The sequence below is a fragment of the Rhinolophus ferrumequinum genome, chromosome 18 (genome assembly GCF_004115265.2).
Source record: "Rhinolophus ferrumequinum isolate MPI-CBG mRhiFer1 chromosome 18, mRhiFer1_v1.p, whole genome shotgun sequence".
In the NCBI taxonomy this organism is placed as follows: Eukaryota; Metazoa; Chordata; class Mammalia; order Chiroptera; family Rhinolophidae; genus Rhinolophus; species Rhinolophus ferrumequinum.
The window spans coordinates 22,707,525-22,734,870 of record NC_046301.1 but is presented as its reverse complement, the minus strand read 5'-3'; the positions used below and the strand labels follow the sequence as shown (position 1 = coordinate 22,734,870).

The 27,346-nt window shown below is 34.3% G+C and overlaps 1 protein-coding gene across 3 annotated transcripts in view; it reads left to right on the top strand.

Moving 5' to 3' along the window:
* LRBA (LPS responsive beige-like anchor protein) overlaps positions 1-27,346 on the top strand; it is a 575,445-nt gene that overhangs the window by 31,538 nt on the left and 516,561 nt on the right. For all 3 annotated transcript variants that reach the window (XM_033134087.1, XM_033134086.1, XM_033134088.1), the window contains 2 exons: positions 26,662-26,893; positions 27,116-27,216. In XM_033134087.1, coding sequence (XP_032989978.1) covers positions 26,662-26,893; positions 27,116-27,216 — 333 coding nt within the window. The remainder of the gene's footprint in view (positions 1-26,661; positions 26,894-27,115; positions 27,217-27,346) is intronic.

Genomic DNA, 27,346 nt, shown 5'->3' with positions numbered 1-27,346 from the left:
AGTGTGTGATTAACTTGGTTAGAGCAGAACACAAATTTTGTCTGGCTTTCGGTGTATGTTGGTTTCAATGTCAGTTTGGTTTTCAAGACGTTTGCCTTGCTTCTTTGCTTCTGTCCTGTCCATGTTAGTCTGCTCAGGGGTTAGTCTGAGACTTTATCAGTTACCTTATCAAAGATTTTGCTTTCCCGTTTGAGTCTGTCACATGCATAGCTCAGGGATGAGTCTGAGAGTTGTGTGGGTTCATAGAGAGCTTTCTCCTTTCCAGGACTCCTACAATCCTCTGTAGCCTATTCCAGTTTGGCTTAAAAGACAAGGTTTCCATCGGTGTTTTAGCTGCTGCTTTCATTACTCTGCTGTACAACTCCCTCAAAGCAGAGCCAAGGTTTGCTTTTAAAGATGACTGTAGTGCATGTAGAGTAGCCTTTAAGATGATGTTAGCTAGACTCCTAAGGCTTGATCCTCTGATGAGTCTCTCCTCAAAGTCTTGCATGTTCAGGATCTTTCTATTTTGGAAAGACTTCCCCCAGCCGTGTGTGATCTGGGAGAACTTTTTAGCTTACAGCTCCCCAGTACTTGTTCTCTTAGTGGTGTTCTGAGTCTCGCCTTAAGCCTGTCTGTGAAGCTTAGTAGTATCCATCCAGATACTCAAGGGGACCACTACGGTATTGAGATTTCTGGAGCAATTTCTCAGTAACATTCTTTTGCGCCTTTAATTCCAGCCACCTCAGTCTCCCTGAATTCTGATCTGTGTCCCCTTAACTCAGGAGATTATTGTCTCCTCAGTTCAGTGAGACTGCCATCTTTTCAATTCTTCAAGACTGCTGTGCTCAGCTGGGATTCTTCTTCCCTTACAGTAGTTTAAAAAGTGCCTCTAGGCGCAAGGTTAGGGGTAGTCTTACTTTGTTTCCCATCTCTTAGGGATGACAGACCAGTTCTGCCTATTGTCCGATGTCTGAAAGGAGTTGCTTTATATATTTTGTTTAGTTTTCTAGTTGTTTATGGTGAGAGGTTAAATTGAGTATTAGTTCCTCTGTCATGGCCAGTGCGAGATATGTTGTCCCGTTATTTTTTAATGTAACGGTTGAAATAGGTTTGTTCAGTACAACAAATTCAAAGGCTTAAAGCACAACACGCATTACATCTTACATCATTGTAATATCTCAACATAGTTCAGAATCTCATCATGTAGTTCCTGTCCAAGTATGGATAAGACCCTGTAGGTGTACTTCCTTAAGTAAAGCTTTTTGTGGACAGTTCCTCTACCTCTTTATACCTATAAAACTAGATACAAGTTACATGTCCCCCCACCCCGCCAACATATAATGGTGGACTAGCCCTGAATAGCCACTACACACATTTTTGTTTAAAAGGGAGACACTAGTCGATAGTAGTTCTGAAATCCAGCCAGGCAAATGTTGAAAGTTCTTCGGTTAGGTCTCAAGGTGGGAATAATTTTCTAGGGCTCTCTAGGTTCTTTTTTTGCCTTCTAGGTTCTTTGTTCTGGCATCTGCATCATGTTTCCTTTTTCAGAAAGATGGCATATCTTTACAACTGAGGAGAAGTCTCAGCTTGCTTCCTGCCAATAGAATTCTGGGGGGGCCCAAGGCCTCTTCTCATTCTGTCCTGTCCCTGCTGGTGTCCTCAGTCCAAGCTGGTGATGTTTCTGCATATATACCTTTTATGAACTTTGTGAGTCCCCTGTGAATGTTCTTGGGGTTCACATTATCAGACAAAAGGCTTACGCACAAATACTTTCTAAATGTGGATTTGTTACAGAGAGTCAACTACACGTTAATTATAGGAACTTGTTAAACAGTTTTTGTAAGGTGCTTCTCTTCGTGTTTCATTCTGGAGTTTGAAGTTCGTGAGGCAAGCATTCAGGAAGAGAAGATGGATGTAAAGTGAAGGAGAGCAAGAATAAGCTGGAGTCCACAAGTGCAAGGTGGGCCCATGAGGACAGTCTGAAACCCGTGCAAGGTCTTGCTTGTTGCCTCTGACCTTGATGGTATGAGTGTCCTGCAGAAGTTGGGTTCCTTTGTCATGAAACTTAATACACACATCTGGCCTAGAAGTATAAGAAGCTAAAAGAAAATTTAGAGGAAGGCAGGGCAGCAGTAGGCCCAGCCACTGTATCACACCATTGAAATGAGCCATCAGATAAGTAAAAAAACAAAACCAGTCAGCTACAAAATGGCTGCTGTCTCAGTTCTACCCTCCGTATTTCCCCCAAGAATCTCTTCTGTTGACGACCCTAGATATGGACAGGAAAGGGGGTTCTGGGAAATAGAGTTCAGCCTACCCAAGTTGACACATTGCAGTACCACCACTGTTAGATATAGAAGTAGTTTGTTGCTATTTGTTACGAACAATACCGTAACTTCACTATTGTGTATAAAGTCCTTTAAATATTTTGGTTTATTGGGATAGATTTTTCTAGAAGTCCAATTGCTGAATCAAATGGTATAAATTTTTCCTTAAGACTTTTGAGGATTTTATAGCTAGATTTCACTCCAGAAGGTTTACATTATTACATAATCTCATGATGGTGTGTAAGTTTAACTGTACCATTACATAAATATATGCATTTATATATTTATTCAAATGCCTTTTTTGATTGTCCACCACATAAGGTAGATGTAAAGAACACACAGTAGGTTAAGGTATGGTCTGTCTTCAGTTACTTCAAGTTGGTATTCAAAACACTTAAAATTTATGCCATTGCTGTACTATGAGTAATAAAGTATATGTTTTTGGTGCTATGAAATTTTTGTAATACTTTGCGTATTATCTCATTGTTAATTTTGCCCATGGAGCATGAATAATGTCCCTTATCAATGAGTGAATCTTGTATTTGATTTTGTGCATAGTTGTTGCTTGATTAATGTTTGTTGATAGAACATGATTGTGTTTTCTGCTCTTCTAAACTTCATTGCTGATGCTTAAAAGCATTTCTGGTTAATTTTTAATTTGGAGCTGTTGAAGATTGATTGAAGCTGTCAAATTTCTATGTGGGCAGGATAAATGTAGTTAGTGCTCTCTTTTTGGATGATGAAGTTTTAAATTCTCATTTTTCTTCACAACCTCACCAAAATTTGTTATTACTTGTCTTGTTGATAATAATCACCATTGTAACAGGTGTGAGGTGCTAACTCATTGTGGTATTGACTTGCATTTCCCTAAAAGCCAGTGAAGTTGAGCATCTTTTCGTATAGCTGTTGGTCATTTGTCGTCTTGGGAGAAGTGTCTGTTAAGGTCCTCTGCCTATTTAATTGGGTTGTTTGTTGTTGTTGTTGAGTTGCATGAGTTTTTTTTAATATATTTTGGATATTAAACCTGTTGTTTGCAAGTATCTTCTCCCATTTGGTTGGTTGCCTGTTTATTTAGTTGACGGTTTCTTTTGTCGTGTAGAAGCACTTTAGTGTGAAATAGTCCCATTCATTTATTTTTGCTTTTACTTCCCTTGCCTTTGTGGTCAAATTCATAAAAATCTCCTCTAAGACCAAGGTCCATAAGTTTAGTACCTATCTTTTCTTGTATGTATTAGGTTGGTGCAAAAGTAATTGCGGTTTTTGCATTTTTAACCTTCTAAACTGAAATTAGTTTTGCACCAACCTAATATTTTGTTTCAGGTATTATATGTACTGTGTTTCCCTGAAAATAAGACCTAGCTGGACCATCAGATCTAATGCGCTTTTTGGAGAAAAAATTAATATAAGACTCGATATTATATTATATTATATTGTATTATATTATACCTGGTATTATATTATGTTATATTACATTATACTCAGTCTTATATTATGTAAGACCCAGTATTATATTATATTATATCCAGTCTTATATAAGACCCAGTATTATATTATATGTTTATTATATTTTATATTATATTATATTTTATTATATATATTATATTATATTGTATTATATTATATCATATTTATTATGTTAGACCAGGTCTTATATTATAGTAAAATAAGACTGGGTCTTATACTAATTTTTGCTCCAAAAGATGCATTAGAGCTGATGGTCTGGCTAGGTCTTATTTTTGGGGAAACACAGTAGGTCTTTGATCCGTTTTGAGTTAATTTTTGTGTATGGTGACAAATAGCAGTCTAGTTTCATTCTTTTGCACGTGACTTTCTAGTTTTTCCAAGCACCATTTATTGAAGAGGCTTTCTTTTCTCCACTGCATATTTTTGGCTCCTCTGTTAAAAACTATTTGCCCGTGTATATGTGGGATAATTTCTGAGTACTCAATTCTCTTCCATTCGTTTGTGTGTCTGTTTTTTTGCCAATACCATACTGTTTTGATTGTTGTCACTTTGTAGTATAAATTGAAGTCGGGGTGTGATACCTCTGGTTTTGTTCTTCTTTTTTTTAGGATTGCTTAGCTATTCGGCTGTTTTGGTCTTCTGTGTTTCCTTACAAAGATAAAGACTTTTAAAAAATCAATTAAACCACAGTACCTTTACTATTCTTAAAAAACAATTCATAGTAATTCCTAAATTTCATCAAATATTCAATGTTCAAAATTTCCTCATGTTCTGTTAGGTTTTTGTTTTAAATATAGTTAGGTTATTTGAATCATGAATCAAATAATGTGCATGCAATTCATTTGGTATGAGTTCTCTTAAATCTTTTTTAGTCTCTCGGTTCCCCTCACTGCCCTTTTTTCTTACCATCTACTTTTTTCTATAGAATTGGGTCATATTTTCTACAGAATTTTCCACAGTCTGGATTATTTTTTGTGAATTGATCAAGGATTGATTAGATTCAGATTCAAATTTTTTGTTGTTGGAGAATTCCTCATAGACAGGCTGTGTACTTACTATTGTATCCCGTTAGGAAGCACATAAAGTCTGGTGTGTCTCTTTCTGTGATATTAGGATTCATGGGTGTGAGATTACTAATCCAGTGGGTTTAGGTATTGTCAGCTTGATCCATGTATTTTTCAAGTTCCCTTGAAACCGTCACCTTTTATTAAAATGATGTTTAGCATTCATTAATAATCATTGCTTAAATCCATCATTTCATCAGTAGTTCCAAATGATAATGTTTTAAATCTATCCTTTTCCACATTCATTAGCTGGAATTTTCTATAATGAAGAACTGTATAAAGTCAACAATTTGGTTACCTACAGGAAAAGACAGGATGAGTGTTAGATTCTTTACCCTTGTTTTCCATTTTTCGTAACAATAAATTGGTTTCTTAAAGGGAATTGAATAATAGCTTATTTAGCAAAAATTCACATGGACAACTTTCATTCCGACATCTTTTTATCTTATGTTTCATCACAATTATAAGAACAGAATTATTAGAAGTTTTTACTCTACATTATTTAAAGTATTGATTTTATACATTTTGCATCTTTTGAAAAATATTCATGCAGCACAAAATGATTAGACTTGATAACAAGACCAATCATTGATATATATTTTTTTAAATTACAATTTTTGTCCTCTAAGTTTGCCATTCCTTCTAACACTATAAGAAGATACTTGACCAAACTATTAACTTACAGAAAGTGAGTCCATGTAATCTGAACCAAGAGAGAATGCGACACTGAAGGTTCAGTGAGGGTATATTGCCACTGGATGAAATTTCAGGTAGGAAATAATTGCATTGTTTGGTGTCAGGTAGTCAAGTTAGTATATTCCAACTGATTGCTTTTAGAAAATGAACTTTTATTTTACAAAAGGAGTCAGAGAAGCTAGCAAAAATTGCTTTAGTCTTAAAGTACTTATTTTTGTTTAAATGCACGTTAGAGGAAATGTGAAACTTTTTTTTTTTAATTGATATTTCTTCTGGCTTTTAATTTTTTTAATAGAAAATCTGTGACTATAAGAAAGGGTCAGTTTATTTTACTTTCAGAGTTGCCAAACCTATCTAAATACCTGCTTCATCTTGTTAAATACTGATATATTGTTTTATTTTTTCCTCCCATTTTGAGACTCTGCGTCAATTTAACTCTTCTACAGTGTTTATTTAATATTTGTCATTGAGAATCATTTTTTAGCTTTTAATATTTGTTGAAGCTTTTTAAATACTTACTTAAATATTATTTCTGCTTATTTAAACAATTTGCTAGCTTTTAGGATATACCGTGTTTCCCTTAAAATAAGACCTACCCAGGAAAATAAGCCCTAGCATGATTTTTCAGGATGACATCCCCAGAACATAAGCCCTAATGCGTCTTTTGGAGCAAAACTTATTATAAGACCCAGTCTTGTTTTTGGGGAAACAAGGTATGTACAAAATTTGAAATTTTAAAAGCGAGTTTTTTAAGCAAGTCTTTACTAAATAGCCTGACTTTTAAAAGCTATTGCGAAGGCTGGTTTTATACATATTACTTCAAATGCCCATGAGGTGGTGCTCATTTGTTTCACTTTTGTAATATTGGTGTTTTATAACATGCTCATAGGAGAACCTAGAAATATGTTATAAACTTCTAATTTTCACAGTAATTATAATGGTATGGAGGTACATTATGCCAGCATGATGTAAATTTGTTGTCCATTTTAGTGTAATCACATTTCTCTATTTTTTTCCCCTAATATGCTCGTTGGCTAACATAATACATTGATTTACTGTAATTCTTCAAATGAACGATACCTTAAATGCATTAATTTTGACTTTCTTTAACCTAAACTTCAGATTGCATCTCTCTTTCATAACATGTAAATTCTTTTTCCCTTTCCTCTTTAGCCAAGCCAGTAACCCTTACAAAACAGTAGATGAAATTTAGAGCTCTTAATTTTTCACTTGCTGTAGCTATTTGCTAAATAAATTTCAGTATATCTTATGATTAGAAAGAGAATGGTATTTTGTGATCTTTGTACTCTAAACTGAAAGCATTCTACTAATTTATTTTTTGAATATCGATTTTAGTAAGATGTGAGGAATCAAATGTGTTTCTGGATTGTCAACTTTGTGCCAAATATTCCTTTTGGAGTTATTGAACTTTTATCAAATTTGTGTTGTATTGAGTTGGAAAAAGTGAACTTAGACTGGATGAGGTAGAAATAATTAATTGTTAACATCATGAAAGAAGCTTAGACCCCTGCAGGGCTCTGATTGGCCTGGCTTATATCACGGTCCTGCTACCACAGAAAGAATCGCTATATCTGACAGTACGTGATATTCTGGTTGCCTAACTTGTGTCTCATGCCGCTCGCTCTGTGAAATTGGACACCATGATTGACATCCCTACAAGGGCAATATGAAGTAAGGGTAGAGTTCCCCAAAAGAACCAGAGGAAGGACATATGAAAGTAATGCTTTCCAGAGAAAGGTGGTAGTAACTATAACAGATACCTCACTTTTAAGGATTGCTACAAAGATGAAATAAGTGAGCACACTTTGAAAATATGTTGTGTACTGTAGAGCTTTATAATAGTTTGTGTGTGTGTGTGTGTGTGTGTGTGTGTTTGTGTGTGTATGTGTGTGTGTTGAGAGAGAGTATCTTGCATGGAATCAGAATCAGATAGACTTCATTTTGATTCCCAACTCTGTCACTTCTTAGGTTTGTTATTTTGGGCAAGATATCTAATCTTTCCCATCTAGTTTTTATATCTTTTTATAAAATGGGACCAATGCTACCAACCTCATAGGAGTGTTAGAATCTTTGAAAATAGTGCCTGACACGTAGTTCCTTCTACAGTTTTCCTTCTCAGGAGTTTACAGTCTGATGGGGACAAGAGTTTTGTAAAGATAACTAATAATCCAGAGCAGTCAATGTGAAATGTGTACGCTTTGCAATAGACAAGGCTTTAACAGTTTATAGAGTGGGGAAGCATTACTTCCTTTTTGGTTTATGTGGCAGTGTCTTTTTGTAGAGGTGAGAATTGAGCTAAACTTTGAGTTTTAGGAAGGGAGAGCAAAAACAAAGAAGTAGAATTTTAAAGTTCCTTGGTTTAACAAGTAGTCTGGACTGGCTGGATCAGTAAGATTGTATGGGGAGAAAATGGGAAGTGAGGCTTTTTGAGACTTTGTGGGGTAGGCCAAGTGATTGAAAATTTATTCTGTAGGTGATGAGGAGCTATGATGATTTTCGTGGTGGGATTATTACATGGTTAAAATGCTCTTGGGAAGCTTGATAATGGTGGTAATGACGTGGTACTATTAGAGTTCTTAGCAAAATTGGAATTTTTTTTCAGTGAGAAAATTCTTTTATGTACTTAGTGTATTACTAATTTTAACTCTTTTTCATCCAAAGTAAATCAGGCTTTTATTAAAAATCAGTTTGTAGTTGATATTTTAGTTTTACTAAATGAATAGTAGATCTCAAATAACTCATAGGAGCTGGGTGAAGGCTTATGTTTCTATGTTGTTTAGATTTCAAGGCCATGAGCTTGTCTCTGGCCTCAGCCTGGGATTTCTGATGGCAAGATACTGAGGAAGTCATTTAAATATTAATTCTTACCTAAGCGCTCTCATTTTAACCCTATTTTTGTACCTCCATTTGTTTGTGCTGATAGACAACACACAGTAATAGGTGTTTTGGGAAATACAGGTTTATTGGCTTCTTAATGTGCTCTTGTCTGGGAAAAATCTGTTACCTCTGTTAAATATTTCAACTTCTAGCCCTGTTTACCTTCCTGGTTTTATAATGTATTACACTATCAGAAGAATCTTGATTTGCTGGTCAGCCAATTTGAAAAATTAAGGCTGAAATATGAACATAAGAGCAAGTAGGAAAGGCTTAGCACTTAGGAGAATGAGCTACAAAAATACCACTTGGATATTTTACTTTTAATGCGTTTATTTTGTAAGAGCTGATTCATTAAATTCTTTTTCCCTACTCATCTTCTACCATAATCTCCACTTTGCTTTTCCCTTTCTTTGGGGGTAAAGCATTCCACATAATATTGAAACGAAACAGAAAATAAAGATGGATCATGTATTAAAGACCATTTTTATTGATACTAATACTTTAGTTGGCTTTAGTACCTGATCCAGTGTTAGTGATATGTGGAAGGGTATCTTTTCATGGTTTTTTTGGCTATCGAATATATGACTTTTTTTTTGTTTAATATTTTATATAGGTAATACATCAACGAAAAATAAAAACGTATATTTCTCCCACCTCTCTCTGTTATGTTTTCAGCACACTTATCTCTGCCAAATCATCTCCCACCCCAAAATTAATTCTGTTGCTGCTAAAGAAAACCTGAAAAATAACTATTATTAGCACCTTATATATCCTTTGAATTTTCTTTTGCTAGGTTTTTATAAACAAATGTAAAATATTTGTATATTTAGCCTCTTCTTAAATGTATATTTTTAAGTTTATATGTGCAGACTTGAAAAAAAGTGGTCTCAGGAATATTTTAATGTTTGCTGCACATGGTTATTTCCCATTTTTCTTATTTTTTAAATTTCATTTTATTGTGGTAAGAACACTCAACATGAGATCTATTCTCTTAACTTTTTAAGTATACAATATAGTATTGGTAATTATAAGCACAATGTTGTACAGAAGCTCTCTAGAACTTATTCGTCTTGTATAACTGAGACTTTGTCTGTTCATTAGCAACTATCCATTTCTCCCTCCCCCATGTCCCTGGCAACCACTGTTCTGCTCTCTGATTTTATGACTATTTTAGATACCTCATATAAGTGGAATCATACAGTATTTGTCTTTCTGTAACTGGCTTATTCCACTTAGCATGTTGTCCTCAAGTTTCATTCATGTTTTCACATATTGCAGGATTGCCTTTTTTATTTTTATATATTTTTAAATTTTTATTAGATTTATTGGGTGACAATGGTTAGTAAAATTATATAGGTTTCAAGTGTCCATTTCTATAATACATCATCTGTATATTGTATTGTGTGTTCACCACCCAGGGTCAGTTCTCCTTCCATTACCATATATTTGCTCCACCTTTACTTTTTTTTACCATCCCCCTTTCCTTTTTTAAGGCTGAATTACATTCCATTGTATTTATATACCACATTTTCTTTATCCATTCATCTGTTGGTGGACATTTAGATTGTTTCCACACCTTGGCTCTATGAATAGTGCTACCCCCTTATTAATAGTTTCGCTTTCCACAGTTTCAGTTACCTGTGGTCATCCGGGTTTTGAAAATATTAAATGGAAAATTCCAGAAATAAACAGTTCATAAGTTTTAAATTGCATGCAGTTGTGATGAAATCTCGTTCCATCCCGGAACCTGGGATATGTATCATGCCATTTTCCAGTATATCCATGCTGTGTACGCTACCGATCTGTTAATAGCCATCTTAGTTGTCAGATCGACTGTTGTGATATTGCACTGCTTGTGTTCAAGTAACCCTTGTAGTAGCCTAATGCGCTGTCATAATGCCTGGGTCATTCGCCTCACTTCATCTTATCATGTAAGCGCTGTATCATCACGTCATCACACAAAGAAAAAGGGTGAGTACAGTATAATAAGACATTTTGAGAGAGACCACATTCACATAACTTATATTACAGTATATTCTCAAAATTGTTCTATTTTATTGTTAATCTTTTCCTGTGCCTAATTTATAAATTAAACTTTATCATAGGAATATATAGGAAAAAACAGTCTACGTAGGGTTCAATACTATCTGTGGTTTCAGGCATCCACTGGGGGGATCTTAGAACACATCCCCTGTACATAAGGGGGACTACTGTGTCTCTTCTAGATCCTGCTTTCTATTTTTTTAGATAAATAGCCAGAAGTGAGGTTACTAGGTCATATGGTAGTTCTATTTTTAACTTTTGAGGAACTTCCATATTTTCCATACTGGCTGCACCATTTTGTATTTTTACCCACAGTGTACAAGGGTTCCAATTTCTCCACATCCTTGCTAATACTTATTGTCTTTTTTTTTTTTTTGGACAGTCGTATTTTTACTGGCACGAAGTGATACCTCATTGTGGTTATGATTTGCATTTCCCTGATGGTTAAGTGACTTGAGCATCTTTTCATATAACTATTGGCAATCTCTTTATCTTCTTTGGAGAAATGTCTTTTCAAGTCTCTAGCCTATTTTATCTGAGTTGTAGGAGTTTTTTTTTTTTAATATAATTTGGAAATTTCTTATCTGAGACATGGTTTGCAAATATTTTCTCCATTTTGTAGGTTACCTTTTCATTTTAATTGTTTTCTTTGCTGTGCAAATACTTTTTAGTTGATGTAGTCTTGTTTATTTTTGCTTCTGTTGCCTGTACTTTTGGTGTCAAATCCAATATATTATTACCAAGACCATTGTCAAGTAGCTTGTCCCCTAGGTTTTCTTCTAGAACTTTTACGGTTTCAGGTCTTAACATTTAAGTGTTAAGTCCATTTTGAGTTGATTTTTATCTATGGTGTAAGATAAGGGTTCACTTTCAGCATATGGATATCCAGTTTTCCCATCACTATTTGTTGAAGAAACTATTCTTTACCTCTTTACCCATTCTGTATTCTTGGCACCTTTGTTGGAGATCTGCTGACTGTACATGCATGGATTTATTTGTGGGCACTCTATTCTGTTCCATTTATGTGTCGGTTTTTATGCTAGTACCATATTGTTTTGCTTACAGTATTTAATGTAGTTTGTAATGATGTTTGAAGTCAGGAAGTATGGTGTCTCCAGCTTTGTTGTAGTTAAGATTGCTTTGGCTATTTTTGTGGTTCCATTTGAATTTTAGGATTGTTTTTTATTTTTTATTTCTGTGAAAAATGCCATTGCAATTTCAATAGGAATTACACTGAATCTGTGTAGATTGCTTCTAGTAGAATGGGTATTTTAATAATATCTTTCCAATACATAAATAGATATCTTTTCATTTGCACCTTCTTTGATTTTTTTCATCATTGTGTTACATAGTTCAGTGTACGGATCTTTTACCTTCTTAAATTTCTTCCTAATTAATTAGTTTATTATTTTTATTGCTATTGTAAATGGAATTTTCCTAATGTCTTTTTCAGATAGTTGTTAGTATATAAAAATTCAACATTTTGTATGTTGATTTTTGTATTCTGTAACTTTAATTCGTTTTTAGTTTCAACAGTATTTTGGGGGAATCTATAGAATTTTATATAGGATTATGGCATCTTCAAACAGATAATTTTGTTTATTCCTTTCCAATTTGAATGCCTTTTATTACTTTGTCTTGCCTCATTGCTCTGGCTAGCCCTTCCAGTACTATGTTGAGTAAAAATGATGAGTGGACACTCTTGTCTTGTTCCTGATCTTAAAGGAAAAGCTTTTTACCATTGAGTATGATGTTACTGTGTTTCCCCGAAAATAAGACCTAGCCAGACAATCAGCTCTAATACGTCTTTTGGAGCAAAAGTTAATGTAAGACCCGGTATTATATTGTATTATATCATATTATATTATATTATACCCAGTATTACATTATATTATATTATATTATATTATATTATATTATATTATATTATATTATATTATATTATACCCAGTCTTATTTTACTATAATTTTTGCTCCAAAAGACTCATTAGAGCTGATTGTCCAGCTAGGTCTTATTTTCGAGAAAGCATGGTAGCTATGGGTTTGTCATATACGATTTTTATTATGTTGAGGTACATTCCTCCTATACCTAATTTGTGGACTTTTTATAGTGAAAGGGTATTGAATTTTTTCAAATACTTTTTCTGTATCCACTGAGGTGATCATGTGATTTTTATTCCTCATTTTGTTAACGTGGTATCACATTTATTGATTTGATATGTTGGACCATCTTTGCATCCCAGGTATAAATCCGACTTAATCATGATGTGTAATCCTTTTAATGTGCTGTTGAATTCATTTTGCTAGTATTTTGTTCAGGATTTTTGTGTTTATGTTCTCCAGGGATACTGGCCTGTAGTTTTCTTTTTTTGTAGTATTCTCATCTGGCTTTGGTGTCAGGGTAATGGTGGCCTTGTAAATGAGTTTGGAAGTGTTCCCTCCTCTTCAGTTTTTTGGAAGAGTTTGAGAACGACTGGCATTAATTCATCATTAGAAGTTTGGTGGAATTCACCAATGGAGCCATCTGGTCCCAGGCTTTTGTTGAGAGATTTTTGATTACTGATTCAATCTCCTTACTTGTTATTGGTCTACTCAAATTTTCTATTTCTTCATGATTTAGTCTTGGTGGAGTGCATGTTTCTAAGAACTTATCTATTTCTTCTAGGTTATCTGATTTGTGGGCATATAATTGTTTGTAGTAATCTTGTATGATCCATTTCTTAATCTTGTATAATACATAATCAGTGTGCTTCCCTATTAGCACATATGTTCGTATATTAGGTTGGTGCAAAAGTAATTGCAGTTTAAAAGGTTAAAAATAATTGCAAAAACTGCAATTATTTTTGCACCAACCTAATAGATTCTTTACATCAGTGGTCATTTACAAGGATGTAAATATTGAAAAATACGCTTTAAATTATTTTTCTTTCTCTTTTTATTTTGGTTAATGGACTGTGTAACTTTTTTGTGTTGTTTCTTGGTCAGTCATTATCTATTGCATTTTATAAAATCTAAGATGTTATCAGTTGTACCTTTGCCATTATTTTATGCGGTATTAAGAAAAAAATGCGCTGATTTTAATTTAAGATGCCGTTGATTATAAGACATTCTGATTTTGAGTTTTTTAAAAAATAGCCGCTGAAATTCAGAATATGAATTTTATTCAGGTGGTATAGCATTGTTACAAAGTATTTTTTTTAATAAAAAGAAGGCATTAGCTCTAATACAGTTGGATTGTTAGTGGAGAAGTATGAATGAAAATGGAAAACTTCATTTTAAAAAATGGCTGCCCAGCTAATTCCATTTTTGCAATTACTTTGGACTTTTTTGTTGCAAAAGATAGAAACTTGTATCAAACTAGCTTAAGTATACAGAGATTGATTGGTCCGTAGGGCCAGGATAGATCATTGAATGAAGTTGTGAGAATCAGGGTACTCTGGAACTAGGTCCTGGAACTAGAGAGTTGATGTCGTTAGAATATTCTTTTTCCACTTATGGTGCAGATGGGTTTTTCTGTACACATGCCAGGGAAGATGTCTCACTGAAATTGCCAATTACATATCCTTTCAGCTTTTGACCCAAAAGGCCAAAAGTTCTTCTTTTCTACCTCCCAATTAAAAAAAAAAATTTGGTATGATTTTTATTGGCCCAATTCAGGTTATATTTTCACTCCTGTATTAATCACTGTGACCAGGAGAATGCATTACTGTATGTGCCAGGCCTGAGTTAAGTGTCCTGTCCGTGGCCTGGGAGACAGGTACTGTGCCTTTTTGCCTGAAGAATGCTATGAATGGAATGGGGGATTAAAGGAAGTGTGACTACAGTACACACAAAAAAGATATCTATTACAGTGGACGTTTAGATTGTTCCCAGTTGATTTCTCTGTGAATAGTTTCATTTTCACATCTGATAAATATTCCTACTTAAAAATATTGGTATGAAATGAAAGAATATTGGCATGTAATTATTATAAGGATCTAAAAGTCCACTTTTGTGGAGAAGAGTTAGTAATGTAGATCTTTCATATATTCTAAATTTTGTTATTTCTCAAAATAGAACTTACAGAGACTTCAAATTATAAACTGAAATTTAACAATGTATTTTAAAACAATTTGGAAGTGTTGAGGGAATGATAACATAATAGAGCTAGATTGTTTAATAGAGTTCATAAGGTGTGTGATTCTATAGTTTTAAACAGTTATACGTAAACATAATCAAAGTCAAATACTGGAATAATTGATTCGATTATGGAATGCATGACATTTTGCTATCTCTTTCACATCCTATATTTTGCTTAGAGTAATGTAAGTTCAGTGGACTTCTGACTGGTAGTCACCCAGTGACAGATTTCTGATTTTTAGAATATATCATTGCTATAAATCACTAGTTTGCTAGATTAAACTAGCAAGCTATTAAAGAACATGGCAGTATTTACTGTAGATAAATGCAAATTTAAAAAGGTTCTGTGTATGAAGTTTTAAATGATTTATTAGCCTTCAGTGCACACATGAATCTAAAGTTATGTAATAGATTTAGAAAATTTCATTTCCTGTTTGAAGGTTCAAATTTGCATATCCTGTAATACAAGTATTTGATCTGAGTCAGTTAGAATATATAGTGAAACTATGTGATATCAATATGTGCTTAATCATTTTTTTGGTGTATCATATGGCAAACCTTTTTTTAGGTGTAGGATAAATGATTAAATATACCAACACTTTTTTTGTTCATTTTGGTGTGGGTAGGGAAGGGACAGTTAAAGAAAGTAGGACTTGTATTTCTTTAGGCGGTTTCAGAAGCTGTGCTCGGCAGTGTTTTTTTGCCCTTTAATTTGGCTCTCATTTCCTGCCATGAGACATTTACCTAGGTTAATATAGTTTTCTTTTCAATTGGAAATAATCAGTGGAACAATTACTCCTATGAACAAAGTCACATCTCACATCAGTTATTTTTTAAATAAACTTTTCATTTTGGAATAATTGCAGATTAACATGCAGTTGTAAGAAATAATATGGAGAGATTCCCTTGTACCCTTTTCTCAGTTTCCCCTCAGTGGAAAAACTTACAAACTGTAGTCCGATAGTGATACAATCAGGATACAGAAAATGTCCAGCACACAATGATCCCTGCTATTGCCCTTTTATATTCACAACTGCTTTCCTGCTTCTGTACCTCCCCTTACCCCTAGCAATCTCCAGTCTGTTCTCCAGTTCTGTAATTTTGCCAGTTCAAGAATCTCATATGAATGGAATCATATACTATATGACCTTTTGTTTTGTTTTGTTTTGGTACAACTGTCTGGAGATTCATCTAGATTGTTGTGTATATCACTAGTTCCCATGGTATGAGTATGCCAGTTAGTTTAACCACTTATTTACTTATTGAAGGACATCTGAGTTGTTTCAATTTTTTGGCTGTGATGAATAAAGCTGCTATAAGCATTTGAGTACAGGTTTTCGTTTGAACATACGTTTTCATTTCTCGGGGAAAAAATGCCAGGAGTGCGTTTTCTAAATGGTTATATTAGTTATGTATTTAGCCTTTTTAAAAACTGCCAAACTGTTTTCCAGAGTGTCTGTCACCTTACAGTTCTACTAGCAACACATGAGTGATTGTTTTTCTGAGTCCTTGCCAGCCTTTGGTGTTGTCACTTTTTTAAAGCCATTTTGATAAATGTGTAATGATATCTCATTGTGGTTTTAATTTGCAATTTTCTAATGGCTGATGATATTGAACAACTTTTCATGTGCTTATTTGTCATCTATATATATTCTGTAATGAAATGCCTGTTCTTATCTTTTGACCATTGGTTTTTTTAATTCTAATTGGTTTTTTTGTTGTTGAATTTTGAGACTTCTTTATTTATTTTAGATGTAGTACTGTAAATTTCCTTCTCAGCACTGTTTTAGCTATGTCCCACAAGTTTTGTTACGTTGTATTTTTATTTTGATTCAGTTCTTGATAATTTTTTAGTTCCCTTGAGGTTTCTCTTTGACCCATCAGTTATTTTGAAGTGTATTTTTCAGTTTCCAAGTGTTTGGAGATATTTTTCCAGTATCTTTATCTTTCTGTTAATGATTTCTAGTTCTGCTCCAGTGTGGTCAGAGCACTCACTCTGTATGATTTCAATTCCTTTACATTTTTTGATGTTGGTATTATGTCCCAGCGTAGTCTGTTTTGGAATATATTCCATGGATACTTGAAAACAGTATGTGTTTTACTGTTGTTGGGTGGAGTCTTCTATAAGAAGTACCTATTGTCTGATGGTGGCGTTGAGTTCTTCTCATCTTTGCTGATTTTGTGTCTAATTGTTCTGTCAGTTATTGAGGGAGGCACAGTTACTTTTATAACATAATGACAGTTCTTTCCTCAAAGTGGAGGAGAGCCTCATGGGAAAGATCATGAGTTTGGGTGGAAGACACTGATCTGTCTATCTATCTACAAAATATTGGAGCTTTGGGCACTTTAAGAGAGAATAGATCTGGGTGGGATTTTGCTCTTGGAGGAAGAAGATTGAGTGCAGAGGAGAAGACAAGATTACTGTTTTTCTGGGGGTAGAAGACAAGGGATGCCAAATGGAGAATAATGCACAAAAAGTGGTGAGAGTACAGTATAGACGTATATTACATGCTGTATAGTTTTTGCCTTGGTCTTGATAGATGCTGTGGACAAGTGTTCTCTTAATTATCAATAAAGTCGGTATCTACTTAGTCTGACCAAAAACATTCAGAAACTTGAACAGAAATACTATATCATAATGTTATATAACATGATATAAAACATTATGCTGAGATGTAAATTCAAAATTAATGTCTTAGTGTGTTCAATGGCGTCTTCATTGGGAAAAAAAATGTGTAGGTTTTTAATCTTGACGGCATAAAAGTAGTAAATTCACAAATAACTGAAGGCCAGGCCAGGGGTGAAGATGTGAGAGGATGTGAGTCTGTTGCATATGTTGGTTGTCATAAGTGACTTGGGTTATTAGGGTTTCGTTTTTAATCATTTTTTAACCAATTGAGTGCAATTGGCAAAGGACTCCCCTCCTTCTCCCCAGAAAAAAAAAATAGACATGATGGTGCTCTGAGGTCATGGAGATAGAATGATGCAGGTAAAAGTCTCTCAGCAAAAGTCTGAGTCAAGTAAATAATTGACCATATTTAATTTGCTGCAGTTGTTGTCGTTTGATAACATGTATTCTGTTTTCCAAAAAGTGTTCTATAAAATACAAGTTTTAAGTTTGCATAAGAATTCTCTCATCATCTGGATCAAGTGAGATTAAATGAGACTGTTTATTTCAGAACCTATTCAAGCCTTTATGTTCATTCTGAACTTTTCAGAGGGGATATAGTATGTAGGTTTTTTTTTTTTTTCCCTTTCCAAATTGATTTGATCTCGGTGGGATTATGCAAAGAACCATTCTTTTATAGGGACTGTTGGTATGTTGGCTTATACATTGTTCCATACTTAGTGGCTGGAATAGTCTCTGATCAGTTATCTTAATATGATTAATAAACGGGAGCTTAATAGAAGAATCCACAGCAATATCTCTCTTAATTACTTGCTCCTTAAGTTAAAAAAAAAGGAACTGAATTTCATGGAATAACAGCTTGATTTTTTTTTAAATCTAAAAAAGATTAATAGTAAAGAATAGAGCAAATAGGATATATAAAAGCCTTCAGGTATAAAGTTTGGAATAAATTTGCTTTGGGTTATAAGCATTTCTTTATGCATATAGTTGCATACATAATTTTGTATAAACCCATAAATGTTATATAAACATTTATAAAATTATAAATGTGGTTATTATTTTTTCCTTTTCTTTTTGAACTTTGCTCTCTTCTGCCTCCTCCTTCCCCAGCCCGTTTTGTCTCATGTCCTCCTAGACTGTGACCAATGATGACAGCCATGTATATAGTCTCCTGTGTCTTAGGGATATGTAATTCAGTAAACCAGTATTGATAGTTGTATGTGTAGTGAAAGAGTCCTCAACTAGTTTGGTGATAGTAGGAAATGGGAAGGAGGGGCATATTGAGGAAATTTTAGGAGGTAAAAATGAAAACCTTAACCCTTCTTTCTGTCTTCCTGTTCAGTGCAGAGTGAAAGAACTAGTAGTTTTAAACGGAGAGAGGTTGTGTGGTGGTAACGTCTGTGGAGAGTCAGATTGTTATTAAATGGAGTAGGTGAAGAAAGCACTCTTCTGAAAGGTGAAAATGGTAGGGCATCTGTACACCTTGGAATGAGCTGTATCTAAGATACGGGGGAAGGGTCATGGAGATTATAGTCAGTAGAGCCAGTGTGTCAGTTAAATTAATAATAGTAAAGGGATGATGGTATGAGAGTTATGATGAGGTGTTGGGGAATGAAATGTATCTTTTTAGTGTTGAATGGTTTTAGGGAATACAGTCATATGGTTAAAGATGACAGGAGCAAAATCAAATCAAAACAAAACAAAACAAAAATGATGCAGGTAAAAGTCTCTCAGCAAAAGTCTGAGTCAAGTAAATAATTGACCATATTTAATTTGCTGCAAAAAAACAAACCTGGAGTGTAAAACTTTGTGGTTCAATATTTAAGTATGGATTATATCATCAAATAACAAAGAAGTGACTTAGAAACTAGGATGATAAAAGTACAACAGAAAGAGCTGTCACCTTTAGCTTACACTGATGTTATAGGTAAGTTAGTGCATTACATTAGGGTGATAATATGTTTTAAGTGGAATATGCTTTTTAAACTTTATTTGCCAATTTATAGCTTGTTGACAGTTCACTAGGAAGAAAGAGACAGACTACAGCTTTACCATGACTATTAGGTGAAGACATTACTATTCGTAAAGTGAGAATTTTAACAGTAGGTAGAAGGAAGACTGAGTTCTCCTCTAAGAGGTTATGCATTATCTGAGATCTACCATGTTTCCTCAAAAATAAAACCAGGGGTCTTACTAATTTTTGCTCTAAAAGATGCATCAGGGCTTATGTTCAGGGGATGTCATCCTGAAAAATCATGGTAGGTCTTGTTTTCCGGTTAGGTCTTCTTTTCGGGGAAACACGGTATGTTGTTTCATTTAATCCTCACAACAACTTTAAAGAGATGGGTCCCATTATTACCCTAATTTTACAGATGAGGAAGTGAGCCATAGACGAGTGAACTGTCCTTCCCACGCCCATATACTTGGTTTCTGGTAGAACCAGAAATCAAATCCAGACAGTCTGACTCCAGAATCTATGCTCTTAAGGACTGTTCCTCAGAAGAACGGTGTTTCTGAAAACTCTCAAGGTATTATTGTCTATAGTTATGGATCTTGGTCAAACTATAGTTTGGGAGTGACCCATTACAGTACTTTATTATCATTAAAATGAAGATATCACCCTAAAAAGTAAACAATGATATTTTACTTATCTTTCATAGGTAATACTTGATACTGTATATCTAATTTCCATTTTACATTTTTGTTGCCTAGGAGCTCTCTTTCCATGAGTTTTGATGGGAATGCAAACAATTTGATTTCTGCAAATAATGTACAAACAAAGAAGCATTTTTTTTCTGTCTAGTTTTCCACATTCAGTTCAGTGATTCAATTGAGAATATTAAACTTATTTTTTTCCTTTTGGATTCAAAGAAAATACATAACTTACTTTGAAAAATTGAAATGCGTCATGAATGTATGATTTTGAAAGTGAAACCCTTTTGCAACCCTATCTCCAAGATAACCATCACTAACAGTCTGGTGCATATTCTTTAGACATTTTCTATAGAAATACAGTCATACATAATGCATACCGTGTTTCTCCAAAAATAAGACCAGGTCTTATACTGTGCTTTCCCGAAAATAAGACCGGGTCTTATATTAATTTTTGCTCCGAAAGATGCATTAGGGTGTATTTTCAGGGGATGTCTTATTTTTTCATGTACAACAATCTACATTGATTCAAATACAGTCATTTCATCTTTTTCTGGAACATCGTCATAACGTCCTAAATGCGTCCGTCTGGCTGTCGATCTTAAGTGTGGCTTATTTTTGGGGTAGGTCTTATTTTCGGTGAAACACGGTAAATATGTATGTTAGAAGTATACAAAGGAGACCTTTGGCTGGTTGGGAAAATCTCTATGAGGCTGAAACCAAGTATCACCATCTTAGAAGGAACTTCTGAGATATAAGAATATGTGTAAAATTTTATTGAAAATTTTAATTCTTATTGAAATTTTATTGAACGTTTTGGTAAACTTTTGCACATTTCATATTCTAAATCAGTGACTACTTTCTTGGCACTGTTAAGTATTGTGTATTGTAGTACTTTGCTCTTGTGGTTACTGAATGACACATCTATAAGCCTAAATAGCCTCTCTTTCAGTGGATGTTGATTGAGGAGTAAGATATTATTTTGGCTAACTCAGTAAAAGGTTGATGTAAAGGCTGATGGTTATCTTGCTACTGACATACTGAACTTTCTTCTCTGCTAGTAACTGGCTAAGGTAAAGTCTTCCTGCATTGTCTTCAATGCTAGGAATGAGCTGAATCAGAAGGCCTATACACTAATTAGATATAACATCTAATCTCTTACTATTCTGTGTTTTATTTATATACAATGAAAGTGTTATGATATGACATGTGGAGTCTAAAAATTCAGTTGTGTAAAGTTCAGGATTGAGCTATTTCTAAGTTGATCAGGGCTCACCTCCATCTTTTAAAATAGTTCAAAATAGACACACTGTTGATGAGTTAACCCTGCTATAGTGTAAGAGATGGTAATGGGGATGTGTCACTTGCGATAGTTATTAATTCATATTTTTCATTTTCTGAGAAAATACAATGAATAGCATTAGCATATATATTAGATATAAGTTTTAAGCTGATACAATAGAGAGGCCCCAAATAACAGCATCTTAAGGTGGCAGTGTATTGTTCCTTCAGGTGAAAATTTGGGCAGTTAAATGGTCCAGGGTTACCGAGACAGTTCTGTAACTGGCAGGATCCATAGATCTTTCTGCTCCATTATCTTCAACATGAAAGTTACAGCATAGATTCTAAGATAGCTACTCTATCTCTTGCCATTATTTCAGCACCTTATGTAAGAGGAAGAAGGAAAGTTGCAAAGAGAAGTTATGTTACCTTCCTTTTTAAAGAGTTATACCTAGAAGTTGGACATATTGCTGTCCTCCTTGGTCAGGACTTGGTCACGTGGTTGTTGACTTCAGTGAAAGCTGGCAAGTGAAATCTTTTGCCTGGACCCCATGTACCAAATCAGAAACTATTATGGAAGAAGAAGAAAATGTAAATTAGGAGACATTATAGTCCATGCCACAGCATTGTAATTTTTCCTCAGCTTCTCTTTATTAATAAGTTTCTAGTGAGTGTAAACATGTATGAGTATAGGGTCACATTCACTCAGGAGTGGATTCATAGGGATGAATTGGATACCTTGAGATTGGCACTTACAAAAAGTAAATACATTTATGAGGGATGCACATAAATAAGAGAAGCTGGCTCTTCATTTTACAAATGAATGAACAGGTCCAGAGAAAAAAGTGATTTATCACAAGAAATAGAAAATATCTAGTTAGAATCATAAGATGTGATTGTACTCTGCAGTTTTTCTATTATACCTTATTCCTGTCACATCTTTGAGGAAAAATTTAGCAAGTTTCCAGGGAAAACATAGCTTCAGTTTGACATATTAGGACTCACTATGTATTCCAGCACTTCCAGTTTCATAAATCTTTCGAAGAGAGATTATTTTTGGTCTATATGTGTATTTTGGTTTTCTGCAAATACAAGTGACTTAAGTTTAATTACTAATTTCAGTGCACGATATTAACATAATCATTGAAAAGGAAATGATCATCATGCCCAATTAAAGTTCTAATGTGAAACTTGTGAAGGTTTATTTGGATTCTTGAATAATCTTTAAGATTTCCATAAAGCTGTACATTAAACTATAGCCTGTAGGAAGCATGCTATGCCACCCTGAAGGTTGCTATAAAAATTGTTTATGAAGTTCAGGCCAAGACTAAAACATGTTGTAATGGAGAGTTTTGAAAAATGTTCTGTGTAGCAAAGGAGACCAAATCATGCTAAAGTGCAGAAAAAGACTATTCATCAGTTTCCAGGCTGCATTATTAAAAAAAAAAATACAACCATAAAAAAGGTAATAAGATTACATTTTCACATTTCATGGGTAGTAAAAGTGCATTAGGCTGCTCAGATATTCATAACTTACCGTGACATTTGGGAAGATTACATTTTGTAGTACAGAGCCATTACTACAGCTCAGATAATAACTAGCCAATGCTGGGACTTAGATTATCATCCCTGTCATTGGAAGCAAATTTGTGTTTTGAAGGTTGATCAGTTTCAAATAACTATTAGAAAGGGTTAACATGGCGCATTGTAGCCCCTGTGCATGCTTTTTAGGTATAATAGATATGCATACATATAGTATATCAAATATGCCACACATCTGTAGGTACCAATTTCTGCCATCAATTTTCTCCTTGAAAGGCATATTTTATATTTACAGCAGTTGAGAAGTATTTTAAACACCTGTCTGGGTACTGCTTTCACAGTATAAACTCAGTTTAAAAGCTGGTGAAATAGTTGGGTTTTTTTTTTTGGAAATTACTTACAAAAATTAATGCTACAGCTTCTTGGAAGGGTGGTTGTTGATGGTAATAAACACAGATCAAAATGAAAGGTTGATGTAAGTCATATTAAGGTGAAGGTAAGGTCTTTTAAGTTGGTTGCAACTAGGTTTTTGATCTGTTTCGATCTGTTTGGAGGATGTCCCAAGGTGTAATATACTAAAAACTCTCTCTTTGCTCTCTTTCTCCAAATGCTCAGAGGCAATCACTATTAGCTTTCTTGTGTTAGCATTCTTAAGTATATGTCTATATGTATGTTTTACACTCAAATTGTCGCCTTCTTTTCACACTTTTTTCCACTTTGCTCTTCTCACTTGAACAGTGTATTTTAGAGATCTTTTCATGTCAGAGGGATCTGCCTCATTCTTTTCAATGGTTGCATAATACTCCGTTATATAGTTACACACAACTTTGCTAACCATCACCTTATGTTTTCTTTGGGGGATTGTTTCTTCTATTTTTCTATTCAAAAGAAGACTAAAAGGAAGTTCTTCTATCTAACATCTTACCTAAATATATCTACAGAATAAATTCCTAGTGGTTAAGGTAGTCATTTGTGTTTGGCTTCTTTTATTTAACATAATTCTTTTGAGATTGATTCATATTGTTAACTGGGTCAGTAGTTCATTACCAAATATCTTTCCCATTTGTAGTAATTTTTCCGCTCATGTTCTTTGTTTTTCCAGATACTTATCATATCATGTGAAAATAATTGTCATTTAAATCCCTGTACTCTGATACATATGCACATTGCTGCCTTTTGACTAAATGTGACTTGTGTATCTCAAGAATAATATCAAATGATCGTGATGATAATGCATCCTAGTCTTGTTGCTAACTTTCATGAGAATCATTCAGATTTTCCTATTTGAGCATGATGCTGGCTTTTCAGGTGTGATTGCTGTATTTTATTATCAAAGAAAGTCTTTTCCCATTAATAACTGTAGAAAAAAAAGTATGATGGAAATATAAAATCACCATTTAGCAATGCCACAGTAATAACCATTGCAGGTATGATCCATCAGTGGATTCTTAAAAGTATGATGAGAAATAAAGTATTTGTATAGTCTGAAAGTATTCTCCACAAGATGCTTAAAAAATTTAAAAATATAGTAACTTTAAAGTGGAAAAATTCTGACAGATACCACCTTAAACATGTTGATCACAGCTAATGTCCCCAATTGTGAGAAATATTGGTATGAGGTACCATCTGAAATGATACACTGAGAAGAATATACATCACTTCTGTGGTATTTTTTTTTACCAAAAATGCGTAAACATGAATCTAAACATGAAGGAAACATTGAGATTGGAAGACAGTTTATAAAATGGCTGGCAAATATTCCTTCATAGTGTCACCATTATGAAAGTCAAAGAATGCCTATGCAGCTGTCTGCGTTTGGAGAAGACTAAGGGATGCTCATCCTGGATTGGAAAATGGATGTTAGCGTGACAAGTGGCAACATTTGAGTAGTATCTGTAGATTTGTTAATGCTGTTGTATCAATGTTAATTTCCTGGTTTTAATGATTGTACTATGTTTATGTAATATATTTACATTGGGGAAGCTGGGTAAAGGGCATACAGGAGGTCTACGAGGTTGAACAATTAAGTTCATGAAGTCATCCTAGAAAAAGTGCTATATCCCTCATTGCTGAATATCACTATGGTCACCTTCGAAGTACTCCCCTTGGGAAGCTATGCACCGATGCTAGCACCTACTCCATCTTTCAAAGCAATTTTGGAACTCTTTTTCTGGAATGGCCATCAGAGCTATCATCGTTATTACCCTTGATGTCCTGAATGTCATCAAAACGTCTTCCTTTCCATATTTTCTTTATCTTCGGGTAAAGAAAGAAGTCACTGGGGGCCAGATCAGGTGAGCAGGGAGGGTGTTCCAACACAGTTATTTGTTTACTGGCTAAAAACTCCCTCACAGACGGTGCCATGTGAGCTGGTGCATTGTTGTGATGCAAGAGCCATGAATTGTTGGCGAAAAGTTCAGGTCGTCTGAACTTTTTCACACAGCCTTTGTCAGCACTTCCAGATAGTAAACTTGCTTAACTGTTTGTCCATTTGGTACAGATGCGTAATGCATAAGCCCTCAGATAGCAAAAAGAGGTTAGCAACATAATTGCAACAAGTTCACACCGAACTTAATTGTCAGACCTTGTATACTATTTTGCAACTTTGTAACCTTTGAAATTAAGAATTAGAAAAGATGAAACAAGCAAATAATATTTGCTCCCACCCCCCAAAAAACGTTTACATTAGAGTTTTTATGTAGCTCACAAAATTTTTGTGTGATTAGGGAACTAAGCATAGCCAGGACCATGTAGCTGGGAGAATTGGCCCAATCACACCAAGGGACTCTTTTAGCAGACATCCAGCTGTCATTTTCTTATGTTGCTTGTTACTGATGATGAAAGACTTGTACACTAAAACCTCTGCCAGAGCTTTCCTAGATGAACTGATGGCCTTTCCCACTGTGCTTGCCAGGAATTCGTAACCTCCCTACATACGCATACCGCCTCGTGTTCATTTTTCCGTTTTTTCTTTCTCATGCCAGTATATGACTTTGGCAGAACCTGGGACATATATTCATCCCTGGCTTCAGGGAGTTTTAATTGATTTCCTAATTAAACCTTCCTTGTTTTTCTGGAGTAAACTCGATTTGGTTATGTCTGTTATTCTTTTATGTGCTGTTGGATTTTGTTTTGTAAAGTTCATTCCTAATTCTTGCCTAACTTTTGGGTTTAGGAATGCATAATGAAAAACCAAGAAGTGTTCAGAAAGACACAAGTGTAGGTGATCTTTTTAAAAACTAATTTTAGAGGATAGCTCTGCAAAGGTAATTGTGAAAGTATTTTAATTCATTTAAACAACTGGCATTTGTTAAAATTGGGAAGATGCTGTGGGTGAGATGGCAAGGTGGGTTAGTCATATCAATGACATGCATTTTCTTGATCACTTACTTTGGGCGTGTGACTAATTATGTTTAAGCCGTCCTGATTATTGACAGGTAAGGAGAGGGATCAAAATGGATAGGTAGAATAAACCAGGAATTCGACAAATATAAACTCCAAGTTTTGTGTCCGCTCTGAGTCGTTTTCAGCTTTTCGGTTTTGCTGTGAGCCCATACCTTACAAAGGTAGCAAAGGCCCTTTAGGTTGCTGCGAGTAGTTCACAGAGTTCATAATTCATAAATGAAACATTGAATTAGAAGCAACTATAGAGCTAATTTAGATCTTTATTGGTATCAGGGCAGTAGGTAGGGATTTACGTAAGACATTTTATATATATTTTGTTAAAAAAAATTTCCATTTTTGTATTCTAAATCTTGCTTGACTTAATGCTATTTTAAAGATTTGAGATTTTTAGAGTTTTTTCTTTTCTTTTTTTTTTTTAAGGCTCTTTTAATGTTATAGGGGGTAGGGAAGAATGTGTCTGGGTAATTATTGACAATCTAAAGCTTAGGAGCATGCTCTAGTTGTATTGAAGAAGTGCTAATGCTTGTATTTTTCTTTTTGTTTTTTTTCCTTTTGTAAGTTGGTAGGAGGGCAGTTTGATTTGGAGATGAATTTCATTATCCAAGAAGGTGAGAGTATCATCTGCATGGTGGACCTCCTAGAAAAATGTGACATTACTTGCCAAGCGGAAGTCTGGAGCATGTTTACAGCCATTCTGAAGAAAAGCATCCGAAATCTTCAAGTCTGCACTGAAGTAGGCCTGGTTGAAAAAGTGCTTGGGAAAGTTGAAAAAGTTGACAACATGATAGCAGGTATGACTTTTTTCTATAGCACAATGAATGTGAAGAAATAAAGTATGATTCCTAACTACTGTATATTTCTTATTTAGTAATATTTATTTAAGAAATATTTGAGCATCTAACAGGTATTATACCTGGAACTTTAGTGTCCAAACTCTTAAGAAAGCACAGTATATTTTAATCCTATAAGAAGTCTAAGGAGCTTAATTATTTTATTGTTTTCTTTGTTTCCAGATCTTTTAGTTGACATGTTGGGAGTGCTGGCTAGCTATAATTTGACAGTTCGAGAACTAAAGCTATTCTTCAGTAAACTTCAAGGAGATAAAGGACAATGGGTAAAAAAATCCTAAATACTCTTTGGTATATGAAAATATACAGAGGGATCAAATGTCAAATTGAGGGGAAGAGATAAACTAAAATACATTTAGATCTATACAGATACTTTTGCCGTGATCCGACACAGGG